The 19,958-nt window shown below is 35.4% G+C and overlaps 1 protein-coding gene across 6 annotated transcripts in view; it reads left to right on the top strand.

Moving 5' to 3' along the window:
- ADAM23 (ADAM metallopeptidase domain 23) overlaps positions 1 to 18,347 on the top strand; it is an 89,517-nt gene extending 71,170 nt beyond the window's left edge. For 2 of the 6 annotated variants that reach the window (XR_015740695.1, XM_026707745.2), the window contains 2 exons: positions 4,456 to 4,546; positions 14,521 to 18,347. Coding sequence is in view for 5 of the 6 variants with exons in the window: in XM_026707745.2 (XP_026563530.2) it covers positions 4,456 to 4,546; positions 14,521 to 14,566 (137 nt within the window). In the remaining variant the exon portion in view is untranslated. The other 4 variants (XM_087919667.1, XM_087919666.1, XM_087919665.1 and 1 more) reach the window with 3 other exon arrangements.
- Positions 18,348 to 19,958: the final 1,611 nt, after the last annotated feature.

The raw sequence follows: 19,958 nt of genomic DNA, 5'->3' as shown, positions 1-19,958 counted from the left end.
GGCGTCGTTTTTAAAACAATAGGCTTTGCCTTCGAACAATGCCCAGGAAGGCGGCGACAGGAGTGCCTGAAGCCAAGTGTCTCCTCCGGGCTCCAGTTGCGGGGAGGAGCCCTGGCTGGCCGCGGTTGGCTGCGCCAAATGCCGCGTGGCTGCTCTAAACGCTGTGGCAGCACAGGGAGAAGGGAAAGCAATGGTGGTGAAGGTCTCCTGATACTAAGTGCCCCAACAACGCCGAGGTCAACATCCAAGCCGTCGCCACCCGCCCTCCCAAGGGTGCAAGGGGGGGAATTAAGACACCCCCGAAAAGACGGCCTAGCAGTTTTTGGGGGGGTAAAAAAAAAAAGGCCCAGCCTTATTTTGTGAGAAACATGGTACTTCATCTGCCAATGGAAAGCTGGAGGAATCCTTCTGGAGAACCATTTGTAATAGTGGCCGATAGCTCAGACTTCAAACAAATTCATATTCATGTTTTTCTCCTTCTATTGTCCTATATTTCTATAAATCCTGGAATGATTCGAGTAACATTTTTTTCATATTTTTAAAAATCTTCAATATTTGCCATATTTAGGCAATGCTTTAAAAAAATTGAAAAGACCATAATCAAAGTTTTCTTGGGTGTTTGGCTCACTAATCATAATGCAACATACTCGCAATAGTTCAGGAGTGTGCTGTTATTTGTTCATAGAATATGTGTTTTTAAACAGTTATCAGTACTGTATTCTCTAGAGCAGTGTTTCTCCACCTTGGAGTCCACATATCTGAAGGCTGCCAAGGTTGAGAGACACGGTTCTAGCATTTATCATGAAGGCCCATCAAACCAATGTATCCCTCTGTGAGTACCGATGTGGGCATCACTCATTATTTTCAGCAGACAGCTGATGCATATTTTCTATGTAAAGCTAGCCATGGGTAAGGCCCTGAAAAAGGAGAATTCTAGTTGATTGCATATAGAAAAGAGAAGCACCATTTCAATGTACATCTTTTGCAGTGCATGCAAACTGCAAAGGAGCTGCAAAACTGCAGTCAATCCAGGCCTTTCATCTTCCTTGTTACAGCTCTACCCATGAATGCATTACAGAACATTGATCAATTTTTAAAACAAATTGCACTTAAATATGCAGAATTATTTCTCGAACTGCTAAAATGAATTTTCTACAAAATAAATGACAGAGAATGGTATATCATTTTGAGGTGCCATATGATTTTTCTTTTCAGATTATGTCATAACTGTCTTTTTAAAAGATCTTCCCTCTTCCCTCTATACAGTGAGCATGGCCACTAACAGGCTTATAGGTGCAGTGGCAGGGACCATTCTGGCACTGGGGGTGATATTTGGAGGCACAGGGTGGGGAATAGAGTAAGCATATTTATTAGTTTCAGAGTTTTATGTTTGGTGCCTACTGTGTGAGGTAACTGTACGCATCTGATCCCTCTGTGTACTCCAACTAGCTTTGTGTTTTGTGGTGACTGTATTTGTCATGTGATTTGAACATTTGTGTCGTGTGATATGCTCACGTAATGTTTAACTCTCTCCTGTCTGGGATAATGTGGGGCATAAAACAATAGTTTGTCAATTTTGTAGCACCATAATTAATATAATTCAATGTTTATATGTTTTCAATGCTCTAAATTATAAATAAAATTTCAAAAACAAATTATAGCTTAAAAAAATTGTGTAATAGATAACTTAGTGCACTTGATATAGTTTGGTTTATTGCCGGAAGCATTCAGAGGAATAGTAAGTAAAAGTACATGATTTAAATAATTAAATAATTAAAAAGTAGAATTGTCCAAATCACTGTTTTTCAATCTCATCCACTTTAAGATGTCTAAACCAGCTCCCAGAATACCTCAGCCAGCATGTCTGAAATCCAGACACCTTAAAGCGACTAAGGTTAAGAAACTCTGACCTAAACCAATAATGTTTGGTGCTGTAGCATCTTAGCTGAGTAAGGGAGCTCTGTACATAGAAACAGCTTTCTTCATGCAGAGCCAGTGAGCATCCAAATATGCATTGGATGTGCATTCCCACCAGTGCTGGGAGGACCATGAATGTTTTCTTGGCCTAGCGAGAGGCTATTTTGATGATCATAGGTCTCCTCATCTGAGCTTATCTGTGGTTTATGTTACTAAAATTGGATCAAGGCAGTTATGAATATTTATATTAAATGAGATGAATTATTTTGAAATAGTTAACATGGGTATTATTTACATACATATTGATGTATCAACCATATATTTGGTTAAAAATAAGAGCAACATTTAGGAACTTTATACGAACATCATTAGATAGTCTTTATAGCAATATCATTAGAATTAGTTGCCCTTTTTATTTGATTTCATTTCAAAAAATGCATGCTCCTATGTATTCTGACTACTCTATTTATACAATCAAGAAATTTTTTTGCTGTTATTTCTAGAATAGCAGATTTTTCAGATAACTGCACATTTTTCATAACACTGCATCTGTCCATCCATCCTGTTCTTCAACCTGATGGTGGCATTTTGATGTTAGGAAGATCAAGCTACCAAAGAAAGCAGAGACAGCATTGGTGGCTGTAGAGAAGAGGAGAGAATCCTAATTTTCTTATTATGATTCATCTAAAATTAGATTTTCTTAAAATCTAAAGTGTTTTGTTAGTAGTAGTAGTGATACTATCATAAGTAATGACTGCTTACTTTTTTTGCATTAGTATGTGATCTGTCTACAATTTTGTTTTAAGAATTGATAAATATGAGCATTTTACAGAAAAATCATTGTTAATCCCAACTATTACAATTTTTTCAGTAAAATTTGATTAAATAACAGTAGCATTAAATTTCTGACTAATAGCAGCTGAAGCATCATTAAATGAGGAAACTATCATTCTTCATCATGCTAGATATTAAGATGCTTGTGGAGATCCTTTATAATAAAGAATTTGAAGGAGTATGATGGCCCTCAATAGAGGAATTGTTTTTGTATATTGCGTTAGTTGGAATCTAATAGAAGGGAATGTTTAACCTAGCAGTCATCCAGCAGATTAATTCCTTGATTGACAAAGAAAATTAACTTGCTGCACAATGGAAATCCAGTTTGGATGATCAAATTTCTTATTCTCTAAATTGCCAAAAGCAATCTTTCTCTATTTATATGCCACCATTTTCATAAGAAAAGATGTTTGCAAATGCATATATTGCATTCATTATTAGATATTCATCCTAGTGCTTCAAAGTTGACTCAAGTGAAGTTCTTCTGTGGGTAGCTGGTTGAAGTATGACCTTCAAGCCAAAAAGCACACCAGGCATACGAAATGTCTTGCCAGGAAGGAATATAGAGAATTTCCCATATTGTAAATACATAGTGCTCGTCATATTAATAGTAGGGGGGCTACTTTCAGGCACTCCATCTTTCCTATTACTTACACTTAACAAGATTAGCCATCTCTCAAGTAAGCAGGTGAACAAATAAAAAAAGATGGGCATGCTTCTAGGCTGGGATAAAATAAATAATTTTCCTCTATAAATAATCACAATTTCCAATAGCACTTGCATAAAATCCTGTTTTTTAAAATTTAAAAACAAATTGTTTTTAAATGTCCATATTAGTTTTAACTATGGATTTTTTTTAACAGTGGTAGCACATGTTCAAAATCATCTCTAATCTGTGTCTTGCTTTTTAAAAGACTATATTGTGAATCTAAAACAAAATATTAAATCAGATATATATCTTTTTGTTGTGATTGCATTTGAGAAGTAAAATAGTGATGGTATTTGTTGTTTTAAGGATCAGCTTTGATAGAAATACTCAAGTACACAATGATTTACAATGCCACAGGAGACATTTACTTCACTCATTAAACAAAAGTCTTTTTGGTGTACATGGAATATAAATAAAATTTGAAAGAATAGACCCAGGACTTGTCACTTGACTTCTATCACCCACAGGTGATTGGACTTACAGGTTTTGCACTTATTTTCATGTACCAATTTAGCTATTGTTTTTTGTTATTTTTAGTTGTCTTTTTAATTTTTCCCTGTTTCTCCTGATGCTGCTTTTTTCTTTTTTGCTCTTCAAAATTCTTCCAAACTTCATCCAATAATTTAAAAAGTTAGTTGTCTATCAAGTAAAGAAGCATACTATCTGACTTTTTGATTTAAAAATGTTTGAATCCTGCAAAATTGTAACATATTTGTGGCATTGTAAATGTTTAAATAAGTTTAAACTCCAATGTTTCATTAGTAAGAAGTATTCCAGGGAAGTGTTAGTTTGTACATGGAAGCATAATAGAAAATTCATCTATCTCCAAAAAAATTCTTCATATAGCTTTTAAATAACTTTGGCCCACTTTAAAATGTTTCTTTCAAATAATTTAATAGCTCATTTATTTTAAATTGTTTTACTACCTTTCCCTGGAAGTGAATGAATTAAGTGGTTGGTTCTGATCTCTTTCTTCCCATCACCCTTTGTCACAGGTCCTAGCGCCACCAATCTTATAATAGGTTCCATCGCTGGTGCCATCCTGGTAGCAGCTATTGTCCTTGGGGGGACAGGATGGGGCTTTAAGTAAGCAATGCCGCATGTCTTTTTTTCAGTGGCTATAGCACTTCTTCCTGCTTACATCACTAGATTTTGAGTTCCTGCTACAAGATCTCAAGTAATGGTTTACTTTTTAAAAAATCCATATTTTGTAAAAGACCAAGTATCTTTTATGAAATCTCAGAAATGTCACCAGAGTGCAAAGTTGTAATATAGAGTATCTAATAGAGTCATGCAACATAGGCTAAAAAGGCATTTTAGTAATGCAGCAAATTACTGCATCTCACTCTTTGGATAGTATTAAAGATCTTCAACCTAAGGAAGCTTGTGAAACTGCCGTGGACATGACCAGTGCAAAAATGTTGCCCTAAAAAAATAGCTATTTACAAAATGCTACCCTGAGGGCTTCAGTAGGGCCCCAAAAGCCTGAATTCAAAACAGTTCAATTCCCAAATGTCAAAATAAATACTGTATTACATCCCAAGAGCACAATAAAAAAATCATTTTGCAGAAGAAAACTGACAAGGTCAATAAAAATATGTAACTCACCCAAGTAGTATGAGGCTGACATTTGAACCAAATCTTAAAACTATTTTTTTCATCTTAGGAGAGCATAGTTTAAATCAAGCAGTATTATTGATACAGCCCTCCTCTTGGCAGAAACCCCAATCTGTAAAATGTGTAAAAAATTTTACATACACAAACTCATTTCATAACCTCATCTATCCCTCCGTATCTTGACTGGAATTATTTTTCAGTGAGTTCTTTCAGCACTTACATATTTTAAAAATAAGTTGAGTTGTACAGCTGATGCCTCTATACAACACTTTTGTAGCTTTATCTATGTATTCCTAACAGTAAATATATAATGATTTTGACTCTTTGAATTGACAGTGGAAAAAAATAGAATTTTGAAAAATATGCAGCAAAATGGCAACATGATAGATATGGCCCAACATAAAATGCAGTTTTAAAAAAGACAACCTGATCTGTTCAAGTCCAAGTGACTTTTCCAAGAATCTGAATTTGAAACTAAGAAGGAAATGTTTCCAAGTTCATGGTTGTCTCATTTTTTTCTCAAGCTAAATAAGGTGAGAGAAATCTAGGACTTTTGTATCTTCATATAAAATGCTACACACATAGATAGATACAGAGAGAGCACATACGTTTTTCTGTTAATAGGATGAAGCTTAAGATGTCTTTCTAGGTAGAATGCTTAATGATAATGGTTCAGCAAAAACTTAATAGTAAATCAGTTGCTTTAGTGCAATTGCCCTATGTAAGAATTAGTAAATGGGCCTAGGAAACCTCTAGTTGTGTGCAAGCAGCTTTCACAATTTATCTGGACAGTTGGGGCATAGGGGGTGAGGGAGTGATAGAAAAAGTCAAAATAGCAACATACCTCAAAAATTCTATTATTTAGTTACAACTGTTATCTTGAGGGTTTTAAATCTCCCCTTACCCCATGGACACACTGCATCCAGTTCCTTGACAGTTTTTGTTTGTTTGTTTGTTATGAGGGGATGAAAGAATGTATCATGGGGAAGTTAAAAGGAAGTATTTCTCTTATATCAATTGATATAAAGTACTATATAAAACAAAAATAAGGTGTATTTTTATATAAAACTAAATAAACACAGATCTTACAAATTTTGCAAGTAGTGTATTTTATATATTATTTGGACATATGAAATATGCTTACTAATAACATGTCCTGTTTTTAATTCTGTTCAGATCGTTGAAATAATAATTTACTTCTTAATGTCTTTAAAACAAGATTATATTCCCTTTTAGAGGGAATTGAGGTAAGGACATTAGTCCACTTCACATTATTCTCTACACCTAAAAAACAAATGTTTGTAGTTAGAGACGTGTTAGGAAGGTTCTCCCGTGAGGACTTGGAGCAAAATCAGTCATGAGGGGGGGGGGGCCTCTAATACAGAACTTTGCCTTCTAGACTGGGAAGGCAAAGAAGGAAGTGGACGTGCATTCATCCCCACTATCACACATACAATTTTATAAGAGGGCTGATATGTGATGAAAAGGGCTGTGTGAGTCTGTAGCACAAGCATAATCTAATTAACTTCCTTTATAAGTCATGCACCAGAAACTGTCATTAACCAAAATCAATACAGAAAGTACTAATTATTAAAACTGTAATACCAGTTTTTCAAATGTTCTTGAGCTACTGTTCTTAACATTCTTCACTACTAGCCACACTGATTGGAATTACTAGAAGTTGTTATTGATTTGATTCATAACTTGTTTAATCCACAGTTTCTTGAATAACTTGCTGGAATCATGCAAAAGCCTAAGTTATAAACGAAGGACATTGCTTTTTATGATCACAAGATTATGTCATCAAAATTCAGTAAGACATTGGGCACCTTTTAGGAGCATTTTTTGTTTTTGTCTTTGTTTTACAAATAAAGCATCTGACAAGAAAGAGGAGGAAAAAGGCTCAGAAAAAAAACAGCAAAAAATTAATGTCTAAGAAAAATGCCTCTTCCTGCAGGTATTTATATGTGACTTATCTTACATTCAAAGGACTCTACTCAAATAGTACTTTGCATTTTGTGTGACATTTACATAAAAATTATAAGATATATTATGAATATCTGTACCTGTTGTATCTGTATGGATAATCATGCAGTGTAAACATCTTAATAGTTCTCTTGCTTTTTTATAGAAAACTATTTTACTCTGTAGCAGAACCTCAAATACGATGGCCTCGCCTAGCTCTCAGCTTGAAGTGCATGTTTCTTTGGGCTAAAGTTGGGGGGGGGGAAGGTAGATTTTCTCATTAGAATCTAGAGAGGTCTTCTCATATTTTGCTGCTTCATTTAGTATGTATGAGAGGCTTAAGAGAACTCAGAGTATTTATGTTATCTGCTGATAATATTACTATATGCAACAATAACCACTTCTATAATTTAAGTTTATATTTTAAATTTAAAAAGGCAAAATATAAAGATTTTCAAAATGTCAAATGGAATACTTCACGCTTAAGGAATAATTCTATAGAAACAAGTAATTTTAGTGTGGCATCTTAATACCTATCTGAGAATGTTCTTTTCTGAGCATTCTTAATTTGGGTCAGGACTGAAACCCTTCACTCATCCTGGACCCTTATCCTCACTGCATCCTCTGAGGGCCAGGTGACCCTTCCAGTTTGTGAAAAAACATCACTGTCTGCAGCGAAAGGAGAAAATGGATGAGATTCGTAAGAGTAGCTTGAGGGGGAAGGATAGTCCATAATGAGTGGTGTGACTTTTCATTCATACGCTTCTGGATCCAACTCATTATGTTCCTATTATGATACTATATTGTCTAATGAAAATTCTTCTTACTATTTATGTGATAGATGTTAACTTTCTTCAGATGCATGAAAAGTTGAATTCAAATATTTTTGGCGTAAACATTTGTAAAGGTTCTTTCATGAAGATACTAAATTTCTATATGATTTGGTCTAAAATGTTTAGTTAGAATCAGCATTATAATGGAGAATAAAACAATATTAGTGTTGTTTTATAGGTATAAGTGTCTGCCTCTCCTCTCGAGAATTCTTGAAACAATTAGTATTTCAAAAAGAGCCTTTTATTGAAGAAAAGAGATAGCAAGACAAAAGGAAACAGGATATGAGGATAGCAATTCATTTAGGTTAAGGCAGTTAGAGGTCCCTCCCCTCAGTCCAGTGTTGAATAAGCCAGTTGACAGATGCAAAGTTGTTTTGAGAATCGCTGGCTGAAGCTGTTCTCAGGTGTCTCTTGCTGGAGGCTCCGGAGCTGAGACAAAACAGATGGCCCTCCCCCCTTATATTCCCAGGAAGATAAGTCAAAATACAGGTTAAATAGGCACCAGGAAGAAGGTTATAAATTAAAGAATACACCCAGGGCCTCTCCCCACCAAAATGGCAGCATCCTAACAATAAGGCTGCTGAGCTCTGAATTAAAATTGATCTTTCCCTCCTTTTTTATATCCCAACTTGTTCTGGATTCCTATAAGCATTCTGAAATATGTATCCATGATCCAAAAGCATTTTAATTAAAATATATAATTCATAGTATACATTATTATGGTCTTTTGACTGAGATGGGTGGTTATAGAAATTGAATAAATAAATAATTGTATTGATGTGCATGATAAACGGGTACATTTTTATGCCATTTATTACTTATAAGGCACAGAGGTGAATGGATAGATGGATACAAGGCAAGTTTTTTATGTTTTGTTCAGTGATGGGATTCAAAAAATTTTACTACTGGTTTTGTGGGTCTGGTGTGGCTTGGTGGGCATGGCTTGGTGGTGTGGCAGGGGAAAGATATTGTAAAATCTCCCTTCCTACCCCACTCCTGGGGAAAGGTTACTGCAAAATCCCATTCCCTCCCCACTCTACTAACCTGCTTTTCAGCTCTGTTCTTCTATGCAGGGCAACAAAAGAAGACCCAGACGCTCAGTTGAGATTAGGGAGGCGGAGAATAGATGGGGGCAGGGCCAGTCAGAGGTGATATTTGCCAGTTCTCCGAATTTCTAAAAATTTCCACTACCGGTTCTCCAGAACTGGTCAGAACCTGCTGAATACCTCCTCTGGTTTTGTTAACGTTTATTGGCTTTGTTAAAGTTATATGGCTAGAATTAAATTATTTTCCTGCTTAGCATAAAAAAAGAGTTGCCTACTGTTAGGTAGGATTGCAAAATCTGTTTTTGCATTGTGCAAATTGTTTCTCCATACCAGAGACAGCCAATTCCATCTTATTACTCCCAGCCTGTTGCCAAGGAACTAGAATGATATATTGTCATTCTTTTTTTCCATAAGGCAGTAAGTTTAAATGCATTCAGTAGACTTTTTTCTCTCATCTGCTATTACATCGTTTCTGATTTTAAAGACTTGTGGATACAATTTCATACAGCAGAGGAAAGCAACTTTCTTCTTTTGAACTTCTGTCAAGGGGTAAAGACTTTAATAGGATGCAGTCACTTAATAAAAATAGCAAATTATCACTTTGAAACATGGGCTTCAGGGAGTGGTCCTCTATCATAATTCATGGCTTGGGTCGTCTCATTTCATCCAAGAGTAAAATACTATATTGATGAGCTTCCCTTTAGTGGGAATGGCCAGTTTCAATTAAACAAAAATTCTGGACAAAGTCCAAAAGTGAAAAGTAGAGCTTCTTGTAAGAATAGCCCAATTCATTAATAAGCAAGGGGAGAGCAGCATGTCAACTAGAGGCTGCACATAGTCCAAAGCTACGAGATATCTTACTCCCGAATTTCAGCCGATAACCAAAGAGAAGCAGATGAACAATATTATAAGAAGTTTATACCTTCCTTTAGTGTTAATTCACCAGAAGCAAAACCGAAACAAAACAAAAATCCAGGAACCTCCTCTCCTCCAAATGCCACCCTTGTCCATTTTGGAATCCTAATTGCTTCACTATCCAATTATTGTAGGCTTAAGCTATACATTTTTGGAAGAAGTAAGGCTTACAGTCAAAGATTTTCTCTCCATCCTGCATTCAAATCACGTAGCAACCAGTTTTCAAACTATTTCACCATGAAAATGTCAGTTTTCTTTTGGGAACTCCTGATCTTTTTCCAGCTTTCAGTTTTTACAGTTCTTCAGCATGTTGAAGAGTTGGCTGTTTGATGATAGACTGCTTTGAAATAAAATGTCAATAGGAAACAATCATCGTTGGGATGAGACATTGCCCAGAATGCTAGTTTCTTTTCCTCCATTGTGCAGCTGATAGCTGTTCTTTCTCTCTTTTTCCTCATTCACTAAGCTCCAGATAGCAACCACGGCGATTCTCACACAGCAGGATAATGATACTGCATGGAAGCAACTTTAGAACTATGACAAATTACTTTCTCATTTTGAAGAGCATTTGCTTCATTCCAGCACAGGCATTTTCTTTGCCTTCTTTATCGAAGGGTTGTTTTTTCATTACAATCTCAAAGGATGTATATTTTCATATTTTGATCTGGTCCAAGTATGTTTCGTATTTTGCTTTGAGTTTCCACTTCTGTCTTTTGGTGTTCATGGAATGTTTATCAAATTCTGTCTTTGAAAACACACATTATAAGATTATTCTAATAAAGTTGGTATAGCAAAATTATCTAGCAAGGCATTGTAAGTAAATATACTTCTGGTAGAGTACTTCCTACAAGCATATCTAAATTAGTTGTAATAAAATGAAAATAAAAACAGTTTTTATGAGGACTGAATTCACAATAATTAACTATCCAAGAATCTTTAAAGAATTGCTAAACATATGCAAATTTCATTTATGGGTTTATATACAGGTGAAACTGGAAAAATTAGAATATCGTGCAAAAGTTCATTTATTTCAGTAATGCAACTTAAAAGGTGAAACTAATATATGAGATAGACTCATTACATGCAAAGCAAGATAGTTCAAACCATGATTTGTCATAATTGAGATGATTATGGCTTACAGCTCATGAAAACCCCAAATCCACCATCTCAGAAAATTAGAATATTACATGCAATCAATAAAACAAGGATTGTACATAGAACAATATCGGACCTCTGAAAAGTATAAGCATGCATATGTACTAAGTACTTGCTTTGGGCCCCTTTTACAGCAATTACTGCCTCAATGTGGCATGGCATGGAAGCTATTAGCCTGGGGCACTGCTGAGGTGTTATGGAAGACCAGGATGCTTCAATAGCGGCCTTCAGCTCTTCTGCATTGTTCGGTCTCATGTCTCTCATCTTTCTCTTGGCAATGCCCCATAGATTCTCTTATGGGGTTCAGGTCAGGTGAGTTTGTTGGCCAATCAAGCACAGTAATCTCACGGTCATTGAACCTGGTTTTGGTGCTTTTGGCAGTGTGGGCAGGTGCCAAGTCCTGCTGGAAAATGAAGTCAGCATCCCCATAAAGCTCGTCTGCAGAAGGAAGCATGAAGTGCTCCAAAATCTCCTGGTAGACAGCTGCGTTGACCCTGGGCTTAATGAAGCACAGTGGACCAACACCAGCAGATGACATGGCTCCCCAAATCAACACAGACTGTGGAAACTTCACGCTGGACTTCAAGCATCTTGCAGTGTATGCCTCTCCATTCTTCCTCCAGACTCTGGGTCCTTGGTTTCCAAATGAGATGCAAAAGTTGCTCTCATCAGAAAAGAGGACTTTGGACCACTGAGCAACAGACCAGTTCTGTTTTTCTTTAGCCCAGGTAAGATGTTTCTGATGTTGTTCGTTGTTCAGGAGTGGCTTGACAAGAGGAATACGACATTTGAAGCCCATGTCCAGGATCCATCTGTGTGTGGTGGCTCTTGATGCACTGACTTCAGCCTCAGTCCACTCCTTGTGAAAGTCCCCAACACTTTTGAGTGGCCTTTTCCTGACAATCCCCTCCAGGCTGCGGTCATCCCTGCTGCTTGTGCACCTTTTTCTTCCACACTTTTCCCTTCCACATAACTTTCTATTAATGTGCTTTGATACGGCACTTTGGGAACATCCAACTTCTTTTGCTGTTACCTTTTGAGGCTTTCCCTCCTCATGGAGGGTGTCAATTATGGTTGTCTGTACAACTGTCAGGTCAGCAATCTTTCCCATGATTGTGATTCCTACTGAACCAGACTGAGAGGCCATTTAAAGGCTCAGGAACCTTTTGCAGGTGTTACGGCTTAATTAGCTGATTAGAGTGGGACACTTTGAGCCTAGAATATTGCACCTTTTCACAATATTCTAATTTTCTGAGATTGTGGATTTGGGGTTTTTTTGAGCTTTAAGCCATAATCACCTGAATTATGACAAATCATGGCTTGAACTATCTTGCTTTGTATGTAATGAGGTATCTCATATATTAGGTTCACCTTTTAAGTTGCATTACTGAAATAAATGAACTTTTGCACAATATTCTATTGTTATTGTATTGGTAAAACATAAACTGTAAAACTATAAAAATGAGTATTGTAACCTTTGTCTATATTTTATGAGATCTGAACTCATGCAATATATTTCTCTTCTTCCAACATGCACGACTTTGTCTGGCATTTTTTTCTATTTGGGAAAAGAGATTTATTTCATGCGAGATCAGTTACAAACTATTTAAAAGACTGCTAGATAAGGTAGATGATACTGGGGTTTTCAGTAGTGGTGGCAAGAATAATGTCTTAAAAAGTAAAGACACCTGCATGAACATAGAGATAGAAATTCATTTTAATGGTATACTTCATAGTGTTATTTCCTAGAGAGGGATTTTATCAGATCAGTAGTTGAAGTAGACTACAGCCCTATGTATACTTAATTGAGGAAAAAAACTGTTGGAAATAAACAAGATTTAATTCTGATTAAATATGGAAGAATTGTGAGTAGGAATAGCCTTGTTGATTATATTTACTGCACAAAGTATAGAATTCACAAATTCAACGCTTAATTGGCAAATTAAATATGGTAGTTTCCATAAGGCTAGTTTTCACATGAAAATAGTAGATGAAAGATGAGGTTGGAGCCCACAATGTGGCCAATTTTTCCATGTATTGTTTCATTTTATATACACTGCCAAATGCATAACTTTTTAAATTGTTTTGTTGTTTTTAAGATACACTGTCATTCTAACTGACATTAAAATGTAAGATTACTGTACTATATAATTGTAAATCTATAGAAAATTGTAGGTTTGGGCATTATTTTTAATACATCTTTAACTGTAGGTTTCGGCATTATTTTTAATACACTTTTCATACATCATTAAAACATTTGGGGGTATGAAAACATAGCAAAGGCGTAGTGTTCAAATCTTCATTTTCATAAAGTCCACAGAGAGAACCATTTTAGCTTGTTTTAGTAAAAGCAGTGTTCTGTGATGTCTTTGAGGACAAAAAAAATCATTGTTGCTTAAAATTTTGTAAACAAGATTCAAGAAATATCCTGAGTTGTAACATGAGAATAGAAGAAAAATAACTGACAATAGGACGAATATTGTATACTATGAAAAGTAGCAAATTTGTAGAGTTGAAACAGTCACTTACTTCTGAGAGCAGCAATTGTAATAATTAATGTCTTAGCATAGTTATATCAAATCTGCCAATGGCATGAGTATTACTGTATTACACTGGAATATTCATTCATTGTGATGCAGTATATATTTGGAAATGTATGGCATATACAAAAGCATATACAAAAGCCAATTGAAATATTGTTATAACAGAGCTGTAGCTATAAACTGCAGGTTTCAAATATATAGTACAGAAGTATATAGTACAAAAGTGAATGTTAAGTGTGTTCTTTTGGCAATCATCTATACTTTACTAGCAAAGCAAGTACTAGCAATAAAAACAGCAAAATCTCTTTAATTTGAGCATGCAGTGGAAGAACTAAAGGCTTTTATGTTTCTTAAAGTTAGGGAAATTGTGAAATTCTGTTCTATGTGTTACTGCATGATAAGGTGGTGGTGGAGCAGTGCACACGCACATTGTTAAGACTAAATGCATGACTCCCTTGCTTGATGCCCCACATAAAGCCAGATTATGGGGAAGTTGCATCCAATTTTTGTGTTGCTTTGTAATGCCTTGCTGTTTAGTTATATAGCATATTTATATAAGGCAAGAGAATGGACCTTTATACTAAAAGCTTTTTCTGTGCTAATGACATGGACACAATTTCAATAATGCAATTAACACCTCCATTCTGCTTTAAGAGCCGTTTCTGTCTGGAGAAAGAAAGTATATATTGCACATTGCAGTTATGGGCTGACACAAAAGACATCATACATTACAGTCCATTGGATAGGTCAGCAGAGTTCTTCTCTCTTAATACTGTACAAAACACTATGTAGGATTACATTTTCATTTTCATTTAAATATTGCTGTCAGAACTCTGCTTTGAAATCTTTTAAATATGAAACTTTTTCAAGGTTACATGTAGGAAGTCTGAATGTGAGCCCATACTCTAATGTGATGAATATGACTTGTGGTTCCCATATGCCTCACTAGTCTATTTCTTATTTCCTATCTCTCCTTTAATTGGAAGAAATGTAAAAAAGAGAAGATACGATCCAAGTCAACAAGGCATCTAAGAAATTCCCTGGAAGAATGTGGCTGTGCTTGAATGTGGACTCTGGCTATGGAGGCTCTTTGAAGCAGCTGGCTCTTCCTGCGACAGAAGCATACCAGCCATTGTCTACCAGTGGCAAGCGGAGGCATTTGTGAAAGGGCTAAAGGAAAACTGTCCTTTACGGGAGATTTAAATTCAAGGACTTCCTCCACTCATTTCTCTCTTTTTTTGGGGATGTTAGGGACAAAACAAACTTTGGGAAGGAACTATTTCGCCTATTTTTTGTTCTAAACAAAAATGGAACAAACAAACCAAGCGCAATAAGTAAACACTTTCAAACTATTTAAATAGGTAAAGAATTTCTTAATAATTTGATTTCGCATGATGTTTTAATATTAATGGCAGACTCCAGTGGCATGATAATTTCTGAAATGGTGAACTGCATGGCATAAACACAGCAAACGAGCTAGCAAGAGGGTCCCAAATAAAATCTATTTACCAAGAACATGATGGAACAAAACACAGAAGAGCTGATTCTAGGTTTTACCTATGAAACAGGATAATTCCTTAATTCTACCTAATATAGGTATTCTTTATTTTGTTTATTTATTGCTTTGGGGCAAACCTCTTTGAGGAATGGCAAATCATACCACAATGAAATATATTTTTTAAAAAGGCTTAGGGGGAAGTCTTATCAAACTCCATTATTACACATTTTTTAAATGTTTCATTCCATAGTAATCTTAAGCTGTACACATTCTTAAAATGTTGCTCCTATTTAATTTTGGGGTAGCACTTTATATTTTAGAGGTTGGGGCATAGTGCAGGGAAATTCCACAAATAAGAGGTATGCTTTTTAAATATGTATGCTTGAAACCAAAAAAAAAAGGTCCATCCAAAACCAATGTGTATACAATGATTTTTTCTCTCTCTTCAAATGCATTTGCATCCATGCAGATATTTTGTATATATTGTAAGAAGCTGACACCCTCTCAAATTAATCACAGAAGTGCCAAGCTTATGTCTTTTTCATTTTGCCGTGTTGTTTTCCTTTCTCAGCCTCATATTGTATGACAGGAAAGAAGCCTAAATAAGCCTTAAGTACTTGTAAAATACTGAGAGCTTTTAACAGGTTAAGGTGTTCTGTGTATTGTTTTATAAAGGCCAGTCTCTCCTCATCCTCAGGACTCCTTTCAGTTTTTAAAAGTGCATATACAGCATCCAGATATCCATGTCTTTTTGAATTTATTTCTGTAGTAATTATTTTTCAAAGCATAGCTTTGAACGTTACTTCCTACCAAGCTACATGTGGTTACTGTCATGGAGGATAGGATTAGAAAAAACGACAAGAATATTGCCATGTGCATAACCAGATAACATTGAATCCTGTTTAAACAGAGAAGTGGCATTCATGAAACAATAATTTAGCCTCTTCCCTTCTTCCAAGCATCCAAGCTCTGCCATAATCAAGTTTTTCATCACTTCTCTAATTAGCAAATGTGAAAAGCCATAATGGCAAATTCCAGCAACTAACTAAAGTGTAGTAGAAACAAAGCTTGCTTGTATGGATGCACTTCTGCTGGCCAACCAAAAGTTTATTCCAATATACAAGGCAGCATCCCACTCTGGTTTTGTTAGCGCTGGTGCTTGCAGATGCAGTTGTGCTTAGGGGTTTTCTATGCTGGGATGCAGTGTCCATGCTAATTAAGCAATGATGGTCATTAAAGCAGCCATAAGATAAACACATTGTTATCTTTTATTACAATTGCTATGACATCAGAGTAGTGTAAACTTAACCTGCAATCATATCCAAAACTCCAAATTTTTGATTATTCATTGCTATAGAAGACTGCTTTGGAATAAGCTTTAAGTGCATAATGAAAAGCAACTTACTTAAAAGCTTTTTTCCCAGTCACAGGTATTTGGGCATGAGCTATTTATAATTTGGTTAATCATATAGAAATCATTTCAATCTGTATATAAATGTTTTATTCCTTTAAGATATATTACCCATTGTGTATTAGCATTAAAAAAACAAAGCAAAGCAAAATCTGATACTTATCAAGTTATGTTTGAATTTATTTTTAGATTTCCCTGGGTCAGTTAATACTATACCAATGTTTTGGGATGCCTTTCTCCAAGCTTTATTGACAATTGTGTGAATCAGGTGGTTTGGCATGACAATCATTTTTAAATCCATTTGATTTAACTCATGAGTGAGCAACTTGTGGTCCTTGGGCCAACTGTAGCACCTGAACTTTTATTTATTTGCTTTATTTGCTTGTTTATTTAGACTCAGAACTATTAGAGATTGTGCTGTTGAAATTCAGTGGAACTCAGAAAAATAGCTCCTCGTTTTTTAAAATGGGGAATATAAGAAATAAGGGGCACAAACCGTTTACCATACCTAAATAAGAAAAATACTCTTCCTGAAACTCCAGCTCCCATTACTAATGTGATTTATTGTGCTTATAGCGCAGCATTAGCCACAAAAATGGTAGGCACTTCCATTGAGCATGTTGCGGTCATTACATAATCCTTGCAATGTAGTGACATTACTGTTCTACAGTAAATGAAAAAAGCAGTGGAAAGTCTGGAATGCAATTACTGGAATTTAAGGTTAATATTCTCCAAAGTCAGCAATGAATTTTACCTTTTCTCCCTGACCTGAAAAACAAATTGGAATAGATTCTGTATGTAATGTGCTCAAATCCTCTTTTCCAATATAAAATGGCCCTATAAAATATTTTATGTAATGCCACTTTGTGTTTAAGTATATTGGAGATTAAAATAAATAGGTGTGAAATTTGGGTTTTGTTTTGGGAGAAATGGTAACCACAGTAGACAATGCCATTCAATATGGCTACAAAGGTCAGTCTGTTATATTAAGTAAAATCTTTATGTAATTCACAAAACATTGTAATGTGCGATGTGATTTTTTTTAAAAAAATCAGACCACACTGGTCCCCAATTATGTACATATGATAAAGAGTTGGGGTAACATTTTGTTACACTAACAATTTCATAAGAAATACAATTTCTTTTCTAAATTTCTCCTCTGCTGTTCAGTTCTGTATAGATATATTTAAATACACAGATTATGTATAGATTATAAATGATCACACAACCACAAAGCTCACAGAAATGAATTGTCATGTTTTCAGTGGTCCTAGCCTTACATAATCAACCCTGCTAAGATCTATATTTATTTTATAAACATTCATTTACAATATTTTGTAAAGAACATATGCAACTTAATTTTTCCCCACACGATATTATTGTAATGAAGTTCAACATAATAAAAAAAATCATTTCAGTTGTTATATTTTTGCTTCATTGATAGAATTCAACTCGACAGGAAATGTATGGAAATTTTATATTGCTTATATTGATATGCTGCATGATCCCACTGAATTCAACCAATTCTCAGAGAGGAAAACTCCACTACGCAAATTAACAATATATTCTAGGTGCATGTTAAAATAAATTACATAGAACTGGAGTTGTACAAGATTTTCTTTACTATGCAATGATAGATATTGCACAAACTTAAAATTCAAAGACAACTGTCTGAGGAACTTTACAAAATACTTGAATTATTTTTGATCTAAAAAGCTATCAGTCATTTTCTATTCATTGTTGCTTTCATTAGTATTCATACAAAATCGTGATTATTTTTAAGGTGCACAATTTAACATATTTATTTTGTCTGAAGCGAATATTCGTATCTTGTTGGCTGCAGATGAATGGGAATTCAGTTATTGTTTTGCATCTTAGTAAATTAGTATTAAAGACTTCATAAACATGGAAATCGGCTTCTGTATTTTTCTTTCCTGTGCTGTTATTAAATTAAATTTTACATCAGACCTAAATTTCAAGAAAAGGAAAGCTGTTTGATATTTTTTAAATAAAACCATTGGGAAAAGAGTTTCCAAGTTCACTTGGAATTCACTAATCTCTCCTGTTAATAAATGTGTAATGTTGGATGTCCTTGTAATTGAAAGAAGTAAATATTTATGAATATGTAGTTCAGCATATTGTACATGGACCATTATGCATCAAATGAATGTCTTATGGGTTAATAACACCTATTGGGAAAATCTTAGGACTCATAATGATTCAGCCCTTTCTGAAACTAATCCTACAATGGGATTACCTGGAAGTAGCCCCATTGAAAGCAATAGTTCTTTAAACTTGAAATATATAGATTGAAGTATGTTTTTAGAAACCAAAAAGACCCATCCATTCTGGTAAAAATGGGAAATATTTACATACAAGCCATGCCCAGCCAGTCACATGACCACCAAGCCAGACCCACAAATTAGGCCACACCCACAGAACCAGTTAGTGGTCCCTGAGGTCTAAAATTATGAGTTTGGTGGACCCTGAGGACCAAAAGGTTGGCGACCCCTGAATTAGAGTGCTGATAGTGCATAATACTCTTGAGGCAATTGGAATGTTATCAAATTGAAATAAAGTTGTTTTCTTTAAGAATGTTATATAGAAAATGATACATTATTCCTTCCCTTCAGAATTCTCTGATTAGTCATGGTATACATGCAATGACCTGTCTTGATCAAAAACATAATAGCAATAGCACTCAGATTTATATACTGCTTCACAGTGCTTTACAGCCCTCTCTAAGTGGTTTACAGCAGGAGTCTCCAACCTTTTGGACCTCAGGGACCACCAAACTCATAATTTTAGATCCCAGGGTTCTGTGGGCATGGCCTAATTTGTGGGTGTGGCTTGGTGGTCATGTGACTGGCTGGGCATGGTTTGTATGTAAATATTTATATAAATATTGATTTTTTTTATAAAAAAAGCAACTTTTACCCAAAATCAGGCAAAGCAGGCAGATTGAGTTGCTCACAGAATCACAGATTCATTCAGAGATCTATCTATCTGCCATTGGCTAGCTCAGTCTGTCACATAAAATTTGCTTGCAAGCAAACTCACAAAATTAACTCACAACACACCATGCATATTGATATTGAATTTTTTATTTTAAAAAAGAGCAACTTTTACCCAAAATCAGGAAAAGCAGGCAGGCAGATTGAGTTGCTCACAGAATTATTCAGTGATCTATCTGCCATCGGCTAGCTCAGTCTCTCAAATTTGCTTGCTGTGATTCTGCACTGAATTTGCTTGCAAGCAAACCTTCAGTCCTAAGGGAGGTTTGGCTGTGCTGAGCCAAAGATTTAAAGACTAGCTAGAAAGCAAGAAATCCAACCATTTCCTGCTTCCTAGCTAATCTAAATCTCTCAACACAGCAGAACAGATGATGGTTGGAAAAAGGAAAAAGAGCAATTTAGCAGGCAAGTTTACTGGGTAAAGAGTGAGTGGGCAGGGAGGGTTCCTGTGGGCCATGTATTTCTGCGCAGCCTGGATTAATTGCTTTAGGAGGGTGCTCT

Source organism: Pseudonaja textilis, chromosome 1 (assembly GCF_049901715.1).
Source record: "Pseudonaja textilis isolate UNSWEBS1 chromosome 1, rPseTex1.2, whole genome shotgun sequence".
In the NCBI taxonomy this organism is placed as follows: domain Eukaryota; kingdom Metazoa; phylum Chordata; class Lepidosauria; order Squamata; family Elapidae; genus Pseudonaja; species Pseudonaja textilis.
This window is presented reverse-complemented; position numbering and strand designations above follow the sequence as displayed.